Source organism: Geotrypetes seraphini, chromosome 2 (assembly GCF_902459505.1).
Source record: "Geotrypetes seraphini chromosome 2, aGeoSer1.1, whole genome shotgun sequence".
NCBI classification, from domain to species: Eukaryota; Metazoa; Chordata; class Amphibia; order Gymnophiona; family Dermophiidae; genus Geotrypetes; species Geotrypetes seraphini.
The window spans coordinates 300,164,036-300,186,759 of NC_047085.1; the positions used below are offsets into that span (position 1 = coordinate 300,164,036).

At 42.8% G+C, this 22,724-nt stretch overlaps 1 protein-coding gene across 2 annotated transcripts in view; it reads right to left on the reverse strand.

Annotated features, from left to right (window-relative positions):
• The window catches only part of IL2RB (interleukin 2 receptor subunit beta), a 194,575-nt gene that overhangs the window by 11,582 nt on the left and 160,269 nt on the right, over window positions 1-22,724 (reverse strand). For both annotated transcript variants that reach the window (XM_033929886.1, XM_033929885.1), the window contains one exon: window positions 7,627-7,753. In XM_033929886.1, coding sequence (XP_033785777.1) covers window positions 7,627-7,753 — 127 coding nt within the window. The remainder of the gene's footprint in view (window positions 1-7,626; window positions 7,754-22,724) is intronic.

Here is a 22,724-nt window from a genome sequence, read left to right on the forward strand (position 1 = left end):
TTAAAAGGTAAACACAGTGGTGGTATCTATGAAGTAACATACACTGACTTAGGTGCTAGCAAGATGCATACATTTTCTGTTTTTCAAGATTTAATAGCTGCTAAAGTAGTCCTATAAAAGATAAAATTTGAGTTGGACAACTGGAAGGGAAAGACATTGTCACTGAATCCATGGGACTTTGTTTGAGATAAGGAATGTGACTGAGATAAGGACATTTTGAGATTCCAGTCCGCTTCCAGAGGGTGTGATAGGACAGAGTACAGTATTGGGGTTCAAGCAGCTAAACTAGATAACCAAATCTCCAATCTACTGATAACGACACCAGACTACAAGACGTTCAGAAAAGAAATAAAAACTATACTCTTCAAGAAATTCCTGAAACAGCCCTAACTTCAAACTTACCGTCCTTCCCCCCTCCCTCTTCCCGCCACACAGAAACTAGATAACCTACTCTTTACCTCTCTTGAAAGGACAAATGTTCTTCCATTGTAACCCTCCGTTTTTTATCTCTTTTGTAATCCGCCTTGAACCGCAAGGTAATGGTGGAATAGAAATCTCTAATGTAATGTAATATAATAATTTCCTGAATGAAAAGGGGATAGAAGGGTATAGATAGAGGACCTGATGAGCGGACTGCTGGGCATGATGGTACCTCTGGTCTGACCCAGCAGAGGCACTGCTTATGTTCTTATATTATTTGTTTAGACACAACCCCCCATCTCCCAATGTTTGTGATATTACTAGAGACACTGCAGACAAAGAACTGAATGAAGGACTGTTTCAAAGAAGACATTGAGAAGTGTTTGCATTGTACTGCACTAAACTACACATTCTGAAATCCATCATACTTATGTTTTCACTATTAGATTGCTAAATTACCAAGTCCCTCAGCAGCAGTAAATCTTTGAAAGTAGCCACACAAAGCTACACCTGCTCTGAGGCAGAAATAATATCTATATGCCAATAAGAATAGGTGCTTATGACTTGACATACTTACATGCCAATTATTTCCCCTCTCAACCTATTCTCCAGCTCTGGGAACAACTAGGGGCTGATATTCAGAGCGATTTAAGTGGGCCAGAGAGGCTTTGGCCTGCATAAATCACCTTTTATTGCCAAAACATCGATATTCAGTGGCACTAAGCTGGGCAGTGCCATTGAATATCAGCTCTGACTGGCCCCAAAAAGATGAGCTGACCAGGGGCGATGCTCGGGGGGAACTGGGGATCACGCGGGCCCCAGCTGAGTATCAAACCAGGACCTGCATAAGCAGGTTTGGACTTAACAGCAACAAAAAATAGAAGTGCCCCAGGGGCCCCCCTTCCCCCCGATCATCCTTTCAAATTCCCTCAACAATGCTCCTGCTCCCATCACTCCCACCTGGAGCCAAAATCTCTCTCTCAACCCCATGTTTAGGTAGGCCCCCCTAAATATCTGGTGGTTCAGTAAGGGGTTGTCAGGGGCAGGAACACAGCCCCCTAGCTACTGTCCATTTGTAGTGCATGGAAAATGGCTGCCATGACCTTTCTCAGCAGCTTGTGATACTTTGTGTATATTCAGTGTTGGTGCCTGAACATGGCCTAGCATTGAATATCAGGCATAATTAAACTAGTGGCGATCAGCGTTTTAAAAACGCTGACCGCTGCCTTTTAAATATCAGGAGGCTAATGTTTACTGCACAAAGCTAGGTGCTATGATTAGGGTTACTATATTTTTACTTAAAAAAAGATGAGGATGTGTGGCCCCGCCCCTTCCTACTCAGCCCCATCTTGCTCCACCTACATCCTTGCCTCTTTCCACTCCCCAACCCTGGCCCCACACAAACCTTGTTTCTTCAGGGCCACGTTTGGAGGGCATCTGTGCATGCAAATGTGCAGATGCCCTCCAGACGCGGCTCCGAGCTCAGTGGTTTTCAAAACCTGGGTGGGATGGGGGAGGGGGTATGCCTTTAATTTATTATTTGATCGCAATTTTGTTTGTCTTGATCATTTGTATTTCTCTTGATTGCCTTTATGCTGTATGAAAGGGTGGGTGGGTGTTGTAGCTTTTTATAAAAAGCTAAGTATTCCATGCTTTAAAAGGTTATATGCCGCCTATCCGGTGATACATATTTTTCCAGGTGCAATATTTGATAGGTTGCTTTACTTTTTGGTATATTAAAATCAGCCAATTAAATTAAAAATTGCTAATCTAAAGATTATTAGAGTGAAAAAGAAATATGATTTTTGAACCAGTGATAGTTCACTTTAAGTCCTCCTGTTTGGCTATACTCAATTATAAAAGTACCATCCTAAGGGACTAATTTTATAACTGAGTTGCATGCATATGAAGCACACTCCGATGTTTTCCACTATACTGTACTGTAATTACTGCTTTGAAAATTACTCTAGGAAATTTGTGCCTTGTATCTATAGCAAATCTGCACTTTGACATGCATACTTTTTCAGGGTTATTCTCCCATGGATTCTATATAGATCACCCAAAGCCGGGCACTCAGATGTGGGTGCCGATCCAAGATCCGCATGCAAAATAATTAATGAGGTGTCAACAATCAATCAGTGTTAATTGGTGCCAATTTGGAGTTACCTATGCATATGCCCCCGGCATCATTCAATAATATGCTTGCCTAAATGTTATAGTGTGCAACTCAAAGGGGGCGTGGATATGGGAGGGTCATGGGAGGATCAGGGGCAATCCCAGAAGTTAAAAGCAAAACCAAAACTGTGGATATGATGTACTTGGTTACGGACTTTATTGTAATAATTCTTCATGAATAATTCAAATGGTGCAGATATGGCAATATGTGTGTTGTATGGATTCATATTGCCTTATGTGCACCATTTGAATTATTCATGAAGAATTATTACAGTAAAGTCCGAAACCAAGTACATCGTATCCACAGTTTTGGTTTTGCTTTTGGCTTTCCTTTGTTATCCTGTGGAACTTGTTGGTGTTACAGAATATTATCATTTCCACTCCCAACTGCCACAGATTGGTCAGGTGTTGACAGGCGTAAGTGCTTGTGCCCAAAATTAGGCATGAAGACCCGAATTGTATAAATGCTGCCGTTGTCAGTGGCCACCTTAAAAGCGGCCGCCGATCTCATATCAATCACACAATACATAGAAATAGACGGCAGATAAGGGCCACGGCCCATCTAGTCTGCCCACCCCAATGACCCTCCCCTACCTATCTCTTTGAATAGATCCCACATGTCTATCCCATTTGGCCTTAAAATCAGGCACGCTGCTGGCCTCAATGACCTGAAGCGGAAGACTATTCCAGCGATCAACCACCCTTTCAGTGAAAAAGAATTTCCTCGTGTCACCATGCAGTTTCCCGCCCCTGAGTTTCCACGGATGTCCCCTTGTTGCCGTGGGACCCTTGAAAAAGAAGATATCTTCTTCCACCTCGATGCGGCCCGTGAGATACTTGAACGTCTCGATCATGTCTCCCCTCTCTCTGCGTTCCTCGAGTGAGTAGAGCTGTAACTTCTTTAGCCGCTCCTCGTATGGGAGATCTTTGAGTCCCGAGACCATCCGGGTGGCCATTCTCTGGACCGACTCCAATCTCAGCACATCCTTACGGTAATGCGGCCTCCAGAACTGCACACAGTATTCCAGGTGTGGTCTCACCATGGATCTATACAATGGCATAATGACTTCAGGTTTACGGCTGACGAAATGATGCCCTTTATAGAATTGTACCTTCAGGAAAGATAGGTGCCGGAAATTATGGCTAAGGATTTCAAAGTCCACATTTCTGGCATCTGCCTTTGACGTGAATCATGCCTACAGAGATGCTTTACGGTACCTAATGCCACTTCTGGCATTAGCCATGCCTGCAGTGGCATAAGGCATCATAAAGCACCTCTATAGAAGCGGATTTTGGTGCTTTTCTCAGGCGCTGATAGGCGCCTTGAAATTTATTTTAAAAATTATTTAAATGGTGTTTTACACTTAACTTAGGCACCAGTAAGACGTCTACCGTTGCCTAAGTTAAGGCATCATTTATAGAATATGGGCTGAAATCCTCACTAAACTAGTATTTAATAAAGGGTGCTTTTCATGAAGTGCCTATGCTGAATACTTCCTCAGCATGGATCTTCCTGGCACATAACTTTGGATGTCATTTACTGAATTCCAAATTCTATCTTTCAAAAGTATGTGCATAAATACTAAACCCAACCCAGCAAAGCCCCCAGGAACGTCTCCATTCACTATGGTTAATGTTATGCGTATTCAACCTACAGGTGCACCATTTTACCTGTTTCTCAGATATGCAGTTTTATAAGTGCTTATTTCCATGTGTAAACCATTAGTTTAGGAGCAGAAGGGGCTTTTAATATTGTTCTCCCTATGATAGCAGCCTTTAGCAAATCAGCATCACAGGGGTTGACATTCAAAGTGATTTAACCAGCCAGAAATGCCTTCTCTGCTGATATTCAGAGGCACTTAAGCCCTCTTTTACTACAGTGCGTTTTGGCATGTGTTTAGCGCATACTAAATCAACGCGTGCACTAACTGCTAACGTGTCTATAAGATAACATGTATGCGTTTGCATTTAGCGCATGCTAATATTTATCGCGCACTAAAAATCATAGCGCACCTTATTAAAAGAGGGGGTTAGCTGGCTAGTGAATATCACCCCACCCCACTAAACTCAAAGCCAGCTATTTTGTGAGCACTCTGTGAGCGGACTCGACACTTTTGCGGTTAAGTGTCGATATTCAGCACTTAACCAAGTTTATTATTTATTTATTTTAAAAATATCTTCACCGCTTATAGCCTCACGCAGCTTACAACATAAACATACACAATCATGTACCCACACATACTCCGTGCTAACATCTTTGAACCTAATTCTCTCAGCTCTTCCAATTATAGCTAAAATTAGCACATAGATAAAATCCCCCACCAATAAAACAGGTTATCAAAATATAGAACTTCACTAGTTAATAAAATGCTTTCACAAACAGAAAAGTTTTTAATTGCGTCTTAAAGGACATCTTATCCTGACACAGTCTCAAATGTCCTGGTAAAGCATTCCATTTCAATGAACCCGCCACAGAAATGGCTGTTTGCTTCTTTTTGGGGTGAGTTTCACCAAGCACCTCTATGGATAGCCTCATGGCAGACTCTGACCTTAATGTTTGAGGTTTAGTGGTCAAATCGGACTGGATAAAAGTCTTATCTTTATTCAGTATCGCTTATGCGGTTAAGTGCTTAATATTACACTTAACCACATAAGAGTTAGCCAGCCACATAAACCCAAATATTCAGTGCAGTTGCTGGACATGTCCTAGTATTGAATATCCATGAATAACAAGATAAAAAAAAAATAGTAGATCAGAACTTTAATGCAAAATTTATTCATCAAATAAAATCATAAATATATAAATAATTAAAATCCCGACACAGGCTTGTTTTACCCTCATAAGGGTTGGGTCAGGGGCTATAAAAACCAAACGGTGTTATTCAGCAGGTATCACTTATAGGCAATAACATCTCTTCTCTCCCTTGCAAACTGCAATGTTGGGCTTTTAATTATTATACATTTATGGTTTTATGTGATGAATAAATCTTGCATTGGAGTTTTGGGCCTTTATTCTGATCTGCTGGTTTGCTGCCCATTTGTTTTCTTGGGCTGAATATCGACCTTAATAGTTTTTAACCCACAAAAAGGGCAGTTCTATAACTGAGTGCATAAATATACAGAGTCTGCATTGCATAAATATACAGAACCTCAGCCCTCATGTGTATATGTAGCAGCAACGCAGCAAAGCATTATTCTGAAAGGGTATGCTTTAATTTTCATAATGTGTAAATGCAGGGAGGGCATTCACATGAGTGAAGCGTGGGCGGGATATGAGAATGTCTCCCATTTATGTAAATATCTTACAGAATACTGTAAGTTATATACACCCTTGCCATATTTGGGTTCCTGCAGTTACACCATGCTTATGGCTGGTATAACTGCGGACACCTACCCCCCTCTCTTATAAAGGTGCGCTCCCAAATTTAATTTGATAAGATTAATTGTAAAATTTCAAGTGATATATCTATGTTAAAATGTTAATACCAATGTTGATGTACTTGATGTAAGTCATAAAATGAATAAAGAATTATTAGAAAAAAACCAAAGGTGTGCTAAGCTTTTTAGCGTGGGCTAAATATTAGCACGCACACATGCATGTTATCCTATGGATGCATTAGTGGTTAGCGCACGTGTTGATTTAGCGCACGCTAAATCCGCGCTAAAACGCTCATGCGTGCCTTTGTAAAAGAGGGCCCTAGATTTTAGGTGCACTGATGTCAGGTTACTCTAGTATTCTATAATGGAATCCTGGTGCTCAAATGACATCATAGACTAGGCCCTCAATGCGTAGCATTAGAGGATCTAAAAGGAGATGACCACTTATCGAACTGGTTTTCATATTGATTTACTGTAACAAATGAACTGGTTTTCATTCATCTTTAGTTATATCAGCCATTTCCAACCCAGTCCTCGAGGCACACCTCGGGGTTTTCAGGATATCCGTAATGAATATTCATGAGTTAGATTTGCATGCATTGGGGACTGGGTCAGGAATGGCTAGAGATAGATATCTTTTTAATTCCTTCTCCAAAAAACAAGTATCATTTCACAAACGCTCTCCCATCAATGAAAATAACTGGCCCACACTGTCTAACACAGGCCTTCTCAGTGAAATTATAATCCCATGAATGCAAGTTAGCAAAACATACTGTAGACTGGATTAGCCTCTTCAGCATCACCTGAGAGAGGTAGTAAGCCCAGGGCAGGATTAACCAATAGGCCAAGTAGGCACATGCCTAGGGCCCAAAATGGTCAGGGGGGCCTGATGAAGGAGGGCATCAACATTGTTTTTTCCAAACGGCGATGGGCCCCTCCAGCATCGATTGGCAACGCGGTCCCCCCCCCCCGATCAGCAACGCGGCCCCGCCAATCAACGGAAAGTAAGACAAGCAAGCAATGCGGGTAAGAAAGGCAACGGGAACTGTAATTTTGGAAGCGGTGCTGCTTGCCCAAAGCTTCCCTCTGACGCAGCTTCCTGTTTCCGCCTGGGCACATAGTGGGGCGGGGCAGGGGGCCCAGTGTACTTGGGTGCCAAGGGGCCCTCGACAAATTAATCCTGCCCTGAGTAATCCGTAGGATTAGTATTTGATTATCCATTATATATCAGTAACATCTACGCATTGGTTATAAGTCATGTCTTGGTCAAAAGAGACTGGGGGCTCCTTTTACTAAGCCGCGTTAGGGCATTAATAAGTGGAATAGCGTGCGCTAGACACTAACGCCAGCATTGAGCTGGTGTTAGTTCTAGCTGTGTAGAAGTGTACACTAAAGTGTACACTTTAGTGTACACTTTTAAAGTGTACATTTAGTGTACACTTTTAGTGTACATTTAGTGTACACTTAGTGTACATTTAGTGTACACTTTTAAAGTGTACATTTTAGTGTACACTAAAATGCTGCGTGCACTAAAAACGCTAACGCAGCTTAGTAAAAGGAGCCCTGGATCTAATGGAAAAGCTGAGACATTTACAAAAAAACAGTCACAATGGAGGAGGAACATCAGAAAAGTCCATTTCTACTTATTCTTACCATTTAGAGGCACAAAAACCAGCAACCACAAGAGTGATGATAGCACCAGCTGAAAGACATGGCACTAGCACGCTGCGAATTCTGTCTTCTTCATTCTTTACTAAATGCTCCAAATCTAAGATGACATCTGAAAAAAAGAGATAACATGATTCCCATGGTAAAAATACTGACACTGTTCAAGTGTGTAGGAAGAGAAGATCAAATAGCCCTGCTAAATTATCTTTCTTTTTCTCTTCCCTCACTTTTCTTTTCCTCTCTTTTGCTATTCTTGTCTTTGTCCTCTTCCAAGATAATTCTTAAATTCATAATTTATTCTGAAATTGAGTTTGCACTAATATTGTATTGTAGCCATTTGCTCTTGCCCCAGTGATGTGGGCTAGGACACAGTTATTCTTTATTTTGTGTGTTTGTTTTCTTAAGATTTCTTCACTTTATATTGAATTATTTATGTTTACATTCAGCTAACTTTTAGAATTATATTTTCAAAACTGTGAACATAAAAATGAGTTTCTACACACACAACTATGGGGTCCTTTTATCAAGCTGAGGTAGGGGTTTAACGTGCGTTAAACCGCCTGCCGCACTAGCCGCTAACGCCTGCATTGAGCAGGTGTTAGTTTTTTAGCTGGCCGTGGGGGTTAGTGCGTGATGAAATGTCCCACGCGCTAATCCCGCTAGTGCGGCTTGATAAAAGGACCCCTATGTCATTGCACTTATATCCTGACCTGCAACACACTTTTCTATTCTAGCACTGGGACTCCCACATACAACTCTGCCAATTCACCTCAGTCCTAATCTGCAGCACCTCCTGCTGTTCCAGTACTGACCTGTTCAATCACCTCCTATTCTAGAACAAGGACCCCATACACAACTCTCCCGAAATAGTATATCTCAATCTTTACCCATTCTACCCCTACCATTCCAATACTGGGACCCCATGTTGGAGGACGACCAAAGCCTTTTATTTTTTAATTTCGTCTGAAATTGAATCTGCAACTGAAATTTGTTACTAACTTTCGGCTGAAACCATAAATGACTGCTACAATCTTAATTTGTGCTAAGGCCCTCTCCCTAAATGGGAGAAGCCTTCCTCCCAGACCCACTCTCAACAAACAGGAGAAGCCCCCCTCCCCCCCAGTCTACCTTACAATCGCTGGTGGTGTAGTGATGGAGTTGGGGCAAGAATAATCTTCAGTCACTCCAGCCCATACTAGTTCTACTGTCAAAATTGATCACATGACCTCTGTGGCAGTCTCACAAGTCTGACAATTAAGTTTGCAAACTCATCCTAGAAAAAGTGCTACATAACTCATTGCTGAATATCACTATGGTCACCTTCGAAATACTCCACTTGGGAAGCTATACACTGATGCTAGTGCCTAGTTCACCCTTCAAATCACTTTTGGAACTCTTTTTCTGTAATGGGCAGCAGAGCTGTCATCGTATTACCCTTGAATGTCATCAAAATGTCTTCCTTTCAATATTTCCTTTATCTTCATGAAAAGAAAAAAGTCATTGGGGGCCAGATCAGGTGAGTAGGGATGGTGTTCCAATACAGCTATTTGTTTTCTGGCTAAAAACTCCCTCACAGACAGTGCCATGTGAGCTGGTGAGTTGTTGGCGAAAAGTTCGGGTCATTTTCATCTAACTTTTTCACACAGCTCTTTTAGCTCTTCCAAATAGTAAACTTGATTAACTGTTTGTCCAGTTGGTACACATTCATAATGAACAATCCCTATGATCAAAAAAGGTTAGCAACATCGTTCTGACTCTTGATTTGGACTGGCGGAACTTTTTTGGTCACAGAAAATTTGCTGACTTCCATTGTGCACTTTGACGTTTTGTTTGTTTAGGCCAGGGGTAGGCAATTCCAGTCCTTGAGAGCCGCAGCCAGGTCAGGTTTTCAGGATATCCACAATGAATATGTATGAGATGGATTTGCATGCACTGTCTCCTTGAGATGCAAATCTATCTCATACATATTCATTGTGGATATCCTGAAAACCTGACCTGGCTGTGGCCCTCGAGGACTGGAATTGCCTACCCCTGGTTTAGGCCAGTGATAACATGGCCTAAAACATTGTATTGCCTCTCCAATAGGTCTTGGCAAACTTCTAATCTCCTTTGCTTTTGTTCATCAGTGAGCTCCTTTGGGATCATTTTTGCACACACCTTTCTCATGCCAAGATTTTCAGTTAAGATTTTACTGTTTCTCTATTGATGTTTATTTGGTCTGCTATGCTTCTCACAGTCAGACAATGATTTTGACGAACAAATTTTTCCAATGTTTTCGTCAGTTCTGCTCGTAACTGGATACCTTGACCTTTCTTCATCAGTGACGCTTTCTCTCCCCTCAGAAAAACATTTAATCCATTTGTAAACTGCTCTAATTTAAGCTCCGATATTCTCTCGACAGCACACAAAAACACGCAATAACGAACGCCATTCAGCAAGACACTGCCACACATCGACACGAACACAGCTGTGAGACACTGATATACCAAGGTTATGAAACCTTACTGAATTTTTTGTACAGTACTGCCAATGCAAGCACACGGAGGCAGGTTCGTGAACATAATTGTCAGTGTCATATGCTACTAGACTACCAGAGATTGTAAGGTATGCCTGGGGTGGGGGAGGGCTAGAGGTGGGAGACTATTTCTGTTTAGGGAAGGGAAAGCAAAAATTGCTTCTGTTCATGGGAGGCACCAAGGGAGCTACATGACAAAGCAGTAAGTTTCACTTTCAGCCAATAATTCACTGACATTTTCAGATGAAACCCAAAAAAGGCTGAATATGAATTTTGGGCCAGTTTCAACACTGGAACAGAAACTAAAGCTGAAATTTGGTTGCCTTCTAACCCACACACAATCTGACACTACAGCTCAAACTTGGCCTGCAGCACCCTCTACTATTACATCCATTTATTTTATTTCAGTTTATTAGCCACTTTATTAAAGAGTTCAAAACTGTTGCAGTACTGGGACCCAAACACATCAGCAGCTTCACCAATGCACCTCAGTACTGACTTCCAGCTGTTTAAGTAGCAAGACCTGCGTACTTTAGAAAGTTGGTCCTTGATCTGGCAGCTGGGCTTCAACGCCAAGAAATGTAAGGTCATGCATCTCGGCAACGGAAATCCTTGCAGAACTTACACCCTGAATGGAGAAACTTTAGCCAGGACTACGGCAGAACGAGACTTAGGAGTAATCATCAGTGCTGACATGAAAGCAGCCACTCAAGTGGAGAAGGCTTCATCTAAAGCACGGCAAATGATAGGTTGTATCAAGAGAAGCTTCGTCAACAGGAAACCTGAAGTCATGATGCCACTGTACAGAGCCATGGTGAGACCGCATCTGGAATACTGTGTTCAATTCTGGAGGCCACATTACCGTAAGGATGTGCTCAGAGTTGAATCGGTTCAGCGGATGGCCACCAGGATGGTCTCGGGGCTAAAGGGTCTCCCGTACAAAGAAAGACTGAGCAAATTGCAGCTCTACACTCTCGAGGAACGTAGGGAGAGGGGAGACATGATTGAGACATTTAAGTACATCACGGGACGGGTAGAGGTGGAAGATGATATCTTTCTTCTCAGGGGACCCTCGACCACAAGAGGACATCCGCTCAAGCTCAGGGGAGGGAAGTTTCATGGAGACACCAGGAAATACTTCTTCACGGAGAGAGTGATTGAGCATTGGAACGAGCTTCCAGTGCAGGTGGTCGAGGCACGCAGCATCTCAGACTTCAAGAACAAATGGGATACCTATGTGGGATCCCTACGAGGTCATGCCAAGGGATAGGGTCACTAGGACTGAATGAGCGGGTCAGTAGAGTGACAGTATAATTACAATTATTCTTTAGGGGGTCAGTAGACTTAAGAGGGTGGGTAAATGGTGTGGGCAGACTTGATGGGCTATGGCCCTTATCTGCCGTCATCTTTCTATGTTTCTATGTTTCTAAGTACTGGACTCCAACACACAATTCATGCTTATAGTTATAGGCTTCCTTTTGTAAGTAGAAGCTTTAAATCTGTTTACAGTATTAATTAGGGTTGCCATATTTGTGAAGACAAAAAAAAAGAGGACAAATAATCCCGCCCACACTCCACCCACAGCCCCGCTTGCACTCCATCAATTTATTCAATCCCCCTTCTCATACGTACCCTTTCTCTCTCTCTCTGTTTCCCTTCCTCCAACCCTCCTCTCATAAGGGATCCTCTCTCTCTCTTCTTCCGAACCCCTCTCTCCTGTGGGCGTTTCTTTCTTTCTCTCTCTCTCTCTTTCCTTCTAACCCCACAACCCTTCTGCGGGAGCCCCTTTCTCTCCTTCTAACCTCCTCTCCTGCTGTTCTGTCTCTCCCCTCCCATCAAGCACTGCCCTACTACTCCATGCTCTTTTCTCCAGCACTCTCCTTTCCATAATGCTTCTCCAGTCCTCCCTCCTTCCATGCTGTTTCTCCAGTCTCCCTCCTCCCCTCCCTCCTCCGATGCTGCTTCCCCTCACAACCTCTTTAGCTCCCGACTCCCCCACCTATCTTCTCTCTGGGCCCTGCCACTGTAATTTAACTTTTGGGCAGTCGGCGGCAACAACAAGGTAAGCTTGCGCGGAAGCCATCTCTCTGCAAGTCCCACCTAAGTGGGAACAGGAAGTCACTGCAGAGAGGTGGCTTCCGAGGCAGACCAGAATCAGGCTTACTTGGTTGCTGCTGCCAACTGCCTGAAGATTAAATTACAGTGGCTGGGCCTGGGAAGGAAGTAGGTGGGGGAGTTGGGATAGCCGGCTAAACCCAGTTAGAATCCCCCATTTTTAAAAAACTGACTGAGCACCCGAACCATTCTCTTAAAAAAGGATGTGTCTGGGTTTTCCCTGACATCTGGTAACCCTAGTATTAATAATACACTGGTCAATATTTAGTAGGACTTAAGATAGAAGAAGCTCATAGTAACATAGTAGATGATGGCAGGTAAAGACCCGAATGGTCCATCCAGTCTGCCCAACCTGATTCAATTTAAATTTTTTAATTTTTTCTTCTTAGCTATTTCTGGGCAAGAATCCAAAGTTTTACCCTGTACTGTGCTTGGGTTCCAACTGCCGAAATCTCTGTTAAGACTTACTCTAGCCCATCTACACCCTCCCAGCCATTGAAGCCCTCCCCAGCCCATCCTCCACCAAACGGCCATATACAGACACAGACCGTGCAAGTCTGCCTAGTACTGGCCTTAGTTCAATATTTAATCTTATTTTCTGATTCTAGATCCTTTGTGTTCATCCCACGCTTCTTTGAACTCAGTCACAGTTTTACTCTCCACCACCTCTCTCGGGAGCGTATTCCAGGCATCCTCCACCCTCTCCGTAAAGTAGAATTTCCTAACATTGCCTTTGAATCTACCACCCCTCAACCTCAAATTATGTCCTCTGGTTTTACCATTTTCCTTTCTCTGAAAAAGATTTTGTTCTACGTTAATACCCTTCAAGTATTTGAACGTCTGAATCATATCTCCCCTGTCTCTCCTTTCCTCTAGGGTATACATATTCAGGGCTTCCAGTCTCTCCTTATACGTCTTCTGGCGCAAGCCTCCTATCATTTTCGTCGCCCTTCTCTGGACCGCCTCAAGTCTTCTTACGTCCTTCGCCAGATACGGTCTCCAAAATTGAACACAATACTCCAAGTGGGGCCGTATCAATGACCTGTACAGGGGCATCAATACCTTCTTCCTTCTACTGACTATGCCTCTCTTTATACAGCCCAGCATCCTTCTGGCAGCAGCCACTGCCTTATCACACTGTTTTTTCACCTTTAGATCTTCAGACACTATCACACTAAGGTCCCTCTCCCCGTCCGTGCATATCAGCTTCTCTCCTCCCAGCATATACGGTTCCTTCCTATTATTAATCCCCAAATGCATTTCTCTGCATTTCTTTGCATTGAATTTTAGTTGCCAGGCATTAGACCATTCCTCTAACTTTTGCAGATCCTTTTTCATATTTTCCACTCCCTCTTCGGTGTCTACTCTGTTACAAATCTTGGTATCATCTGCAAAAAGGCATACTTTTCCTTCTATCCCTTCAGCAATGTCACTCACAAACATATTGAACAGGATTGGCCCCAGCACTGATCCCTGAGGGACTCCACTACTCACCTTTCCTTCCTTCGAGCGACTTCCATTAACCACCACTCTCTGGCGTCTGTCCGACAGCCAGTTTCTGACCCAGTTCACCACTTTGGGTCCTAACTTCAGCCCTTCAAGTTTGTTCAACAGCCTCCTATGAGGAACTGTATCAAAGGCTTTGCTGAAATCCAAGTAAATTACATCTAGCATATGTCCTCGATCCAGCTCTCTGTTCACCCAATCAAAAAATTCAATCAGGTTCGTTTGGCACGATTTACCTTTTGTAAAGCCATGTTGCCTCGGATCCTGTAACCCATTAGATTCAAGGAAATACACTATCCTTTCTTTCAGCAACACTTCCATTATTTTTCCAACAACTGAAGTGAGGCTCACCGGCCTGTAGTTTCCTGCTTCATCCCTGTGACCACTTTTATGAATAGGGACCACATCCGCTCTCCTCCAATCCCCAGGAATCACTCCCGTCTCCAGAGATTTGTTGAACAAGTCTTTAATAGGACTCGCCAGAACCTCTCTGAGCTCCCTTAGTATCCTGGGATGGATCCTGTCTCTACTCTTATTAATCCCACCGACCAAGCTATACCTGGATTTTCAATTGCACTCAGTGACGTATTGAGGGAAGCTGGCACCTGGCATCCCTCAGCAATGAGGGGGAGGGGGGTCTCTCTTAGATACACTTCTCCCATACCTCTTTTCTTCACCATCAGAGAACAGGGTCTCTGACCCACTACCTATGCTGTCTCGAGTCTGCCTTCTGATGTAACTTCCTGGTCCCTCTTGGGGCCATTGTGAGCAGCAGGGAGGAGTTCCTGCTTACTGCTGGTGAAAACCAGAAGACTAAAAGGTATCAGAAAAACATCCAAATCATAACTCTGCCCTAATCTGCCCAAAATATGTCCCCTTGATATTTAGATGCACTGCAGACAAACAGCATAGAAAACTGTCTAAAAAATGTGTTTCAAAAATTGCAATTTGGATGTTTTAGTAAACAAAGTGTCAGATTCTGTATAGGACGCTGATCTCAACAGCTGTCTAAGCGGTGGCTGAGAATCACACAATTGGGCAAAGGAATCTCCCTGCTGCAATCAGCTGAGTGGCAGCGGCTGTGGTAAGGAACTCCCCCGACTGTCCACAGTAGAAGGGATGTCTACTACTTCCTGCTGCCACTCCCGAACAACCCCCTGACTGTCCATGGCAAGAGGGATGCCCACTCCCTCCTGCTGGCACCCCCAAAACAACCCCTGACTGTCCCCGGCAGGAAGGATGTCCACTTCCTCCTACTGAAACAACCTCATACCGTAACCACAATAGGCCAGCAGGCCCCCCTGAACCCATGACCCCTCCAATTGTTGATATCCCCCACTCCGGCACCCACACAAACACCATCCCCACACACCTTTTCTAGTACAGCTGGCCAGAGGGATGTCTACTCCCTCCAGCCGGTAGGTCCGCCTCTTCTCATTGGCGGGCCTTCACCTTCTTGATGCATCCTGTGATGCACCAGCGAGGGGCCTAAGGCTCTGATTGGCCCAGGCACCTAAGTTCCTTCCATTAAGACGTGCCTTAGGCGTCTTGGACAAAAGGAGTCTTAGGCCTCCTTCCCAGTGCATTCTGGGTTATGATTATAGAATCTTCCTCAAAATGTACAAATGCCACTTTATGCTATCTTTTGGATGTTTTTCTCTTTTGAAAATGAGCCCCATTATCATTTTTTTTTTCTGCAGGTTATGTCTCTCCCATTGCAATATAGAACCACGTTGGGTCATCTGAATAAAGAATAATTTGGTCCCCGTTCTTCAGGCCATTGTGCTTCTTTGTTGTTTCCACATTGTTTCACCTGCTTCAGATCATCCTACACTATCCTGCCTAACTTTGTCTCCTAGTCAGTGCACAGTGCTTTTGTACCCAAAAGAACAATACTATATTTAAAAAAATAAAATAAATTAATTGCCAAGTGAAGAACTCCAGAGAGATTTGAACCAGCTAGAGAAATGGGCGGAAAAGTGGCAGATGAAGTTCAGTATAGAAAAATGCAAAGTGATGCACCTGGGCACGAAAAACAAGGAACATGAATATAAAATGTTAGGTGTGACATTGGGCAAGAGCGAACAGGAAAGGGACCTGGGGGTACTGATAGACGGGACCCTGAAACCGTTGGCACAATGCGCAGCGGCTGCAAAGAAAGCAAACAGGATGTTGGGCATGATAAAGAAGGGAATCACAAGTAGATCAGCTAACGTCATAATGCCGCTTTACAGAGCAATGGTCAGGCCACACCTGGAGTATTGTATCCAACACTGGTCTCCCTACCTAAAAAAGGATATAACCCTGCTGGAGAGGGTGCAGAGGCGAGCCACAAAGCTAGTAAAAGGTATGGGAAATTTGAGCTGCAAAGAACGCCTCAGAAAACTGAGCTTGTTCACCCTTGAGAAGAGAAGACTGCATGGGGATATGATAGAGACATTTAAAATACTAAAAGGATTTGACAAAATCCAGCAAGAAGCATCATTATTCACGTTGTCAAATGTGACTCGGACGAGAGGTCATGGACTGAAATTGAGAGGCAACAGGCCCAAGACAAATGTCAGGAAGTTCTGTTTCACACAGTGAGTGATGGACGCTTGGAACGCTCTCCCGGAGGAGGTTGTGACGGAGACCTCCATTATGGGATTCAAGGGCAAGTTGGATGCACACCTCCTTGCAAATCACATTGAGGGATACAGGTAAACAAGGTCTCATCTGGGAACACCTAGGTCTTCATCAGGAAGCACCTAGTTAAGCCTCCGCGTGTGCGGGCCACCGGACTAGATGGACCATGGGTCTGATTCGGTGAAGGCATTTCTTATGTTCTTATGTAAGTGCATTACAACTCCTTTTGCCTTTTTAGGTCATGTCTCATTTTGTCTGCTTGCTCAGAAGTGTTGATTCTGTTCAACATTCATTGCCTACAAAAAGGCAAACTCTTCCTTTTAATCTCTCCACAACATCACATTAAACAGAACCAGCAGTAGGGCTAATCCCTGAGGTACTTCACTAATCACCTTTCTTTCTTTAAGGTGAATTCAGTGTACTATCACCTTCTGTTATCTATCATTCAAACAGTTTCTAAACCAGTCCATCACCTTAGGGCCCAGCTTAATTTATTTATGAACTTTCTGTGTGAGACAAAATCAAAACCTTGCTGAAATTCAAGTACTGTATAGGTCTCCCAGCAGTGCAGCACAACAAAGAAAAATGGGGAGACCCGATGATCCACAGTGAAAACAATCCACCGATGAAAACAAAAACTGTGGATACAGATGTTCTGGAGATAATTTATTAAACACTGACATATAAAACCATGAAATTTCAATTAAAAAAGTACAATGCTAAAAAATATAGTGATAAAAATCCGGGTGGAATTTTATCACTATATTTTTTAGCATTGTACTGTTTTAATTGAATTTTCATGGTTTTATATGTCAGGGTTTAATAAATTATCTCCAGAACATCTGTATCCACAGTTTTTGTTTTCATAGGTCTCCCAGCATACATCTTTGTTCTAATTCCTTAATCACTCATTGAAAGGAATTGTTTAGGTTTATTTTATACAATCATCCACTGGTACAGTCTTCATGCCTCAGATTTTAAAACTTGCTATATTCAAGATACCTCACTTCCCTCTCCTTCCACTAATTTTCCTACCAATGGTTATCGGTTGAGAGGTGAATTAAGTTTAAATCAGCTTGCATAGTTCATTGTATATTACAGACTGACTCTTCAGATAATCTGATTTTGCTTTTTTCTCATTCACATTATTCTTCCATCAGATTATGTGGTACTTTATTACTGTATTTTCCACAGATTAGAGGAGTAGAGTATAAACAACATCTCAACTCTTCTTTTGCTTATACTGCCATTACAATTTGGAATAATCTACATAGAAACATAGAAACATAGAAAAAAGCGGCAGAAAAGGGCTATAGCCCACCAAGTCTGCCCATTCCAAGTATCCCCCCCCTGAATTTACTCCCTTAAAGATCCCACGTGAGTATCCCATTTTTTCTTAAAATCCGTCACGCTGCTGGTCGTTATCACCTGGAGTGGGAGTCTGTTCCAATGATCCACCACTCTTTCGGTGAAAAAGTACTTCCTGGAGTCGCCATGAAACTTCCCTCCCCTGATTTTCAGCGGATGCCCTCTGGTGGTTGAGGGTCCCATGAGCCAGAAGATATCATCTTCTGACTCGATGCGTCCCGTGATGTACTTATACGTTTCAATCATATCTCCCCGTTCTCTTCTTTCCTCAAGTGAGTACAGCTGCAATTTCTTTAGTCTTTCTTCATACGTGAGATCCTTGAGCCCCATGACCATCCTGGTGGCCGTTAGCTGAACCGACTCGATCCTCAGCACGTCCTTTCGGTAGTGTGGTCTCCAAAACTGAATACAGTACTCCAAGTGAGGCCTCACCGTGGCTCTGTACAACGGCATCATAACTTCAGGTCTCCTGCTGACGAAACTTCTGCGGATACACCCCATCATTTGTCTTGCCCTGGAGGAAGCCTTCTCCACTTGATTGGCAACCTTCATGTCCTCGCTAATATCACCCCTAGATCGCGTTCCGCCGTGGTCCTAACCAAGGTCTCACCATTTAGTACATAAGTTCTACGCGGGTTTCTTTTGCCCAGGTGCATTATCTTGCATTTTTTAGCATTGAAGCCTAGCTGCCAAGTATTTGACCATTGTTCCAGTAGCAGTAGGTCGTGTGTCATATTATCAGGTAATAAGCATCTGCCTACTATGTTGCAAAGTTTGGCATCGTCGGCGAACAGTGATACCCTTCCTCTAAGTCCTTGCGTCATATCTCTTATGAATAAGTTGAATAGAATCGGGCCCAGGACCGATCCCTGCGGCACTCTACTGATCACGTCCAATGCTTCGGATGGGGTACCGTTCACCACCACCTTCTGAAGTCTACCGCTCAGCCAATCCCCAACCCATGTAGTTAGAGTGTCTCCTAATCCTATCGATTTCAGTTTGTTCAGTAATCTTCGATGAGGGACGCTATCAAATGCTTTACTGAAGTCCAAATATACCATGTCCAGTGACTCTCCAGCGTCCAGTTGTCTAGTAACCCAGTCAAAAAAGCTAATCAGATTAGATTGGTAGGATCTACCTGTTCACATTAGGATTGATATTAATTACCTATGGTTTTGTAAAAATTTGAAAACATTTTTATATGATTTGTTATAATATTCATGGTATGATGATATTTAAATTATTGATTGCTTTTGTATTTCCCTGTAGATTTTATGACTTCTTTGGATGTAAATCACCTTGAAACTTTTGGGTATTAATAAATTGTGTATTAGATTAGATTAGTTTATAGTTTCCCCACTTTTGTGAAACAGGACATTTGCCCTTTTTCAATCCAACAGGAACCACTTCGGGCTCTATACATCTACTGAATAGAACTTTTAGCAGATTTGCTAAATCTTCTTAGGGCTTTCTTAGGGACTTATTTATGAATTGCAGTAAGATTTTGCATTTAACAGATGTTAATATCAGTACCTCTGTAATATTTGAGGGAGTGGTCAGAATTTAGAGGAAGTCATCCGTGACATTAATGCATAGGCCAAACTGCTAATGTTGCATTTCAACAATGGTAGATATCTCAGATGCAGTTAATCACACCACTGAAACTGAAGTTAAATGTTCCATTTTCACTTTCACTTTTGAAATTACAGTTAAACTTTAGATAGCAAGAAATGTGGTTTATGAATGTTTTTTCAAGGCAAGCAAAACATTTTCTTAAATTTTAACTTGCTAAACGAGCGTTGTCTTGCAGTATGAGCACAATACAGTACGTGCATCATGTCAACATATGCACATCTCATGCTGAGTGCGGCTGAACATAATAAAAGCATCATGCCCAATTCACTCGCAGTGTAGTGACTGTTCGAAACGAGTGAGATCTTACATACAAGTACGTACAGTACTGTATTTTCTATTATACTTTTTGGGATGTGGAACGAATCGTCCGAGTTTCCATTATTTCCTATGGGGAAATTTGCTTTGATATATGAGCGCCTTGGATTATGAGCATGCTTCTGGAACGAATTGTGTTCGCAAACCAAGGTATCACAGTAATCTATATTGTGAATGCACCATTCTATCCTTTCCCATCTTCTTCCACTATGATGTTGTAACGAAAAGCAGTCTATAAATACAAATAAACATAAACATATAAGAGGCGCCTAATATAGGCCCTCCTTACAAAGCCATGCTAGCATTTTTAGTGACGACCGCAGTGGTAAGACCTCTGATGCTCATGGGAATTCTAAAAACGCTAGCGTGGCTTTTTAAAAGAGGGAGTTAATTAGTAAATTGGCTTCAATTATGAGCTTTAACAAGCTCCTAATTGAAAAAAAAAATAATTGGGTGATAGGCACCTATTTTCTTAAACGTGATTCTACAAAAGATAGGTACCAAGCAACGCCTAACTCCAAAGTAGTCATGCTTAGAGGTGGAGAAGGACTTAGGCACCGTTAGGCACAATTCTCTAATGGATTTAGGAGCCTATAATGTAGGCCTTTAAAATCCTGGCTTACATTACAAGTGCCTAAGTTCTAAGTTAGGTGGGATTCTGTAATAGGCATCAAAGTGTAATTGACAAGAGATAGGCACTTATATTATGGGTACCTATCTTTTTAGACACTAAAAATATGTCTATTTGGATGTTAGTGGGGAGGGGGGAGCCTATGCTGAATGGAAGTGGGGATGGGAGAGAGAAAGATGGGAGAAGTTACAGGAAGGAAGTGGGGAAGAGAGAAAGAAGGGAGCAGACACTGAATGAAAGTGGAGAGAAGGGCAAACACTGGATGGAAGTGGACAGAGAGAGGAGAAGATGCTGGATGGAAAGGATAAAGAAAGAGGGCATAAGTTGGAAGGCATGGATTAATACAAAAGGGCACATGCTGGATGGGGAGAAGAGGATAGAGTTAGTGAAATACTTGAAGGGGTGAGGGAAAGGGGTGGCAAGCTATAGGTAGACACAGTGAAAAGGACTGGATAGTAAGAATTTAAGCTAGCCAGATGCAGAAATAAATTAAGAAGGAAGATAGAAACATAGAAACTGAAACTTAGAAACTGACGGCAGAAAAGGGCCACGGCCCATCTAGTCTGCCCATACCAATGTCCCACCCCCTAACTCCCTCCGTGAAGAGATCACACGTGCCAATCCCATTTTTTCTTAAAATCTGACACGCTGCTGGCCTCAATTACCTCTAGTGGAAGACTATTCCAGCGATCAACCACTCTTTCGGTAAAGAAATATTTTCTGGTGTCACCATGAAATTTCCCACCCCTGAGTTTCAACGGATGCCCTCTTGTTGCCGTGGGACCTTTAAGAAAAAATATATCTTCCTCTACCTTGATACGGCCCGTGACATATTTGAACGTCTCGATCATGTCCCCCCTCTCTCGAGTGAGTATAGCTGCAACTTATCCAGCCGTTCCCCATACGGGAGATCCTTGAGTCCTGAGACCATCCAAGTGGCCATTCTCTGAACTGACTCAATTCTCCGCACATCTTTGTGGTAATGTGGCCTCCAGAATTGTACACAGTATTCCAGATGGGGTCTCACCATGGATCTGTACAAAGGCATTTTGACCTCGGGCTTACGGCTGACGAAACTCCTACGGATACAACTCATGATTTGTCTAGCTTTGGATGAAGCTTTCTCCACTTGATTGGCAGACTTTTATGAGCATCGTAGCTGTTACCACTGTGGCTGACCACAATTTTGTAAAAAGTGAGGGGGGTGTTTAGTTTGTGATTACATATTCCATACTAGGCGAATGTGTTTTCTGTGTTCTGTGTGTATGAAAGGCATAGTTATCTGTTAGCATTGACTGTGCAGGATCAATCTGTACTAGTCTGGCTTGTTTAATTTTACAATGGGTGTATTGATATTTTATTGTTCACTGCGGTATGTAAGATGCTGCCTTTTCCTAGGTGCACGCTTGTGTGGATGTGTGGATTGTTACTAAAAATCATGTTTTTCATATAGATGAGAGGGGTGTCAAAAAAATGATGGGCCCCGGGTGTCACATATGCTAGGCATGCTACTGCTGTGAGGGGGGCCTATGTTTTTTCTTACGTAGAGGGCCTGGAAAAGGGTAAGGATAGTGACTAGAAACTGAGAATCAACTCTAGCCTCAATAGGTATTTGTATAACAAAAGTGACCTTTGAATTCCAAATCAATCACCAGAAAGAAAGATAAAAAAGGGAAACCCTCTAGCCCTCTCGCTCTTCCAACAGAAGCCATGGACAATTATTCTCCAATCTGGTTATGGAGTTGGGGCTTAGGGGAAGAGTCTACTGAGTTACAAGAGGAGGAAGTTGGGACAGACTCCAGTCTTCTGTCTGGGAAGCCATATTGCAGATTGCTGGGCCACAATCTGAAGAATGCAGCACATGTCAGAAGATAGCAAATTATCCTTTTGTTTTCCTTTGGGGGGGTTTTTCACAGTCTAGCCAATATTCAAAACTATTTAATCTAGAGGGCATCTAAGAGAAGCTCCTGCTTGCTTAAATTGTCTGTCACCACCAACATATTCAGTTGCACTAAAATGGGCAGTGCTTCTGAATATCACCTCCGATTTCCAACAGGAAAATGGGCAGGTCAGGGGCAATGCAGGGGGAGTGGCATTAGGGAAAAGCTTGGGGTTTGCAGGTTCCAGCAATGTTCAGTGCTGCACCTGCATAGCTAAGCAGAGTAATTTAGGACAGTTCTAAAGAAGTTGTGGGCAGGAGTGAGGGGGCTTCTTGTTCCCTTTGTATATCCATGGAAATACCTTCCAGAGTTCAGTCCACTTCAGGTTTTATTGCAGTCCATCTCTTGGATTTTGCTTTCAGAGCATTACTTTTGAGTGCTAAACAAACTCCACCTTCCTTTTCTATAGCATTAAATTTATTGAAGCTCAAAA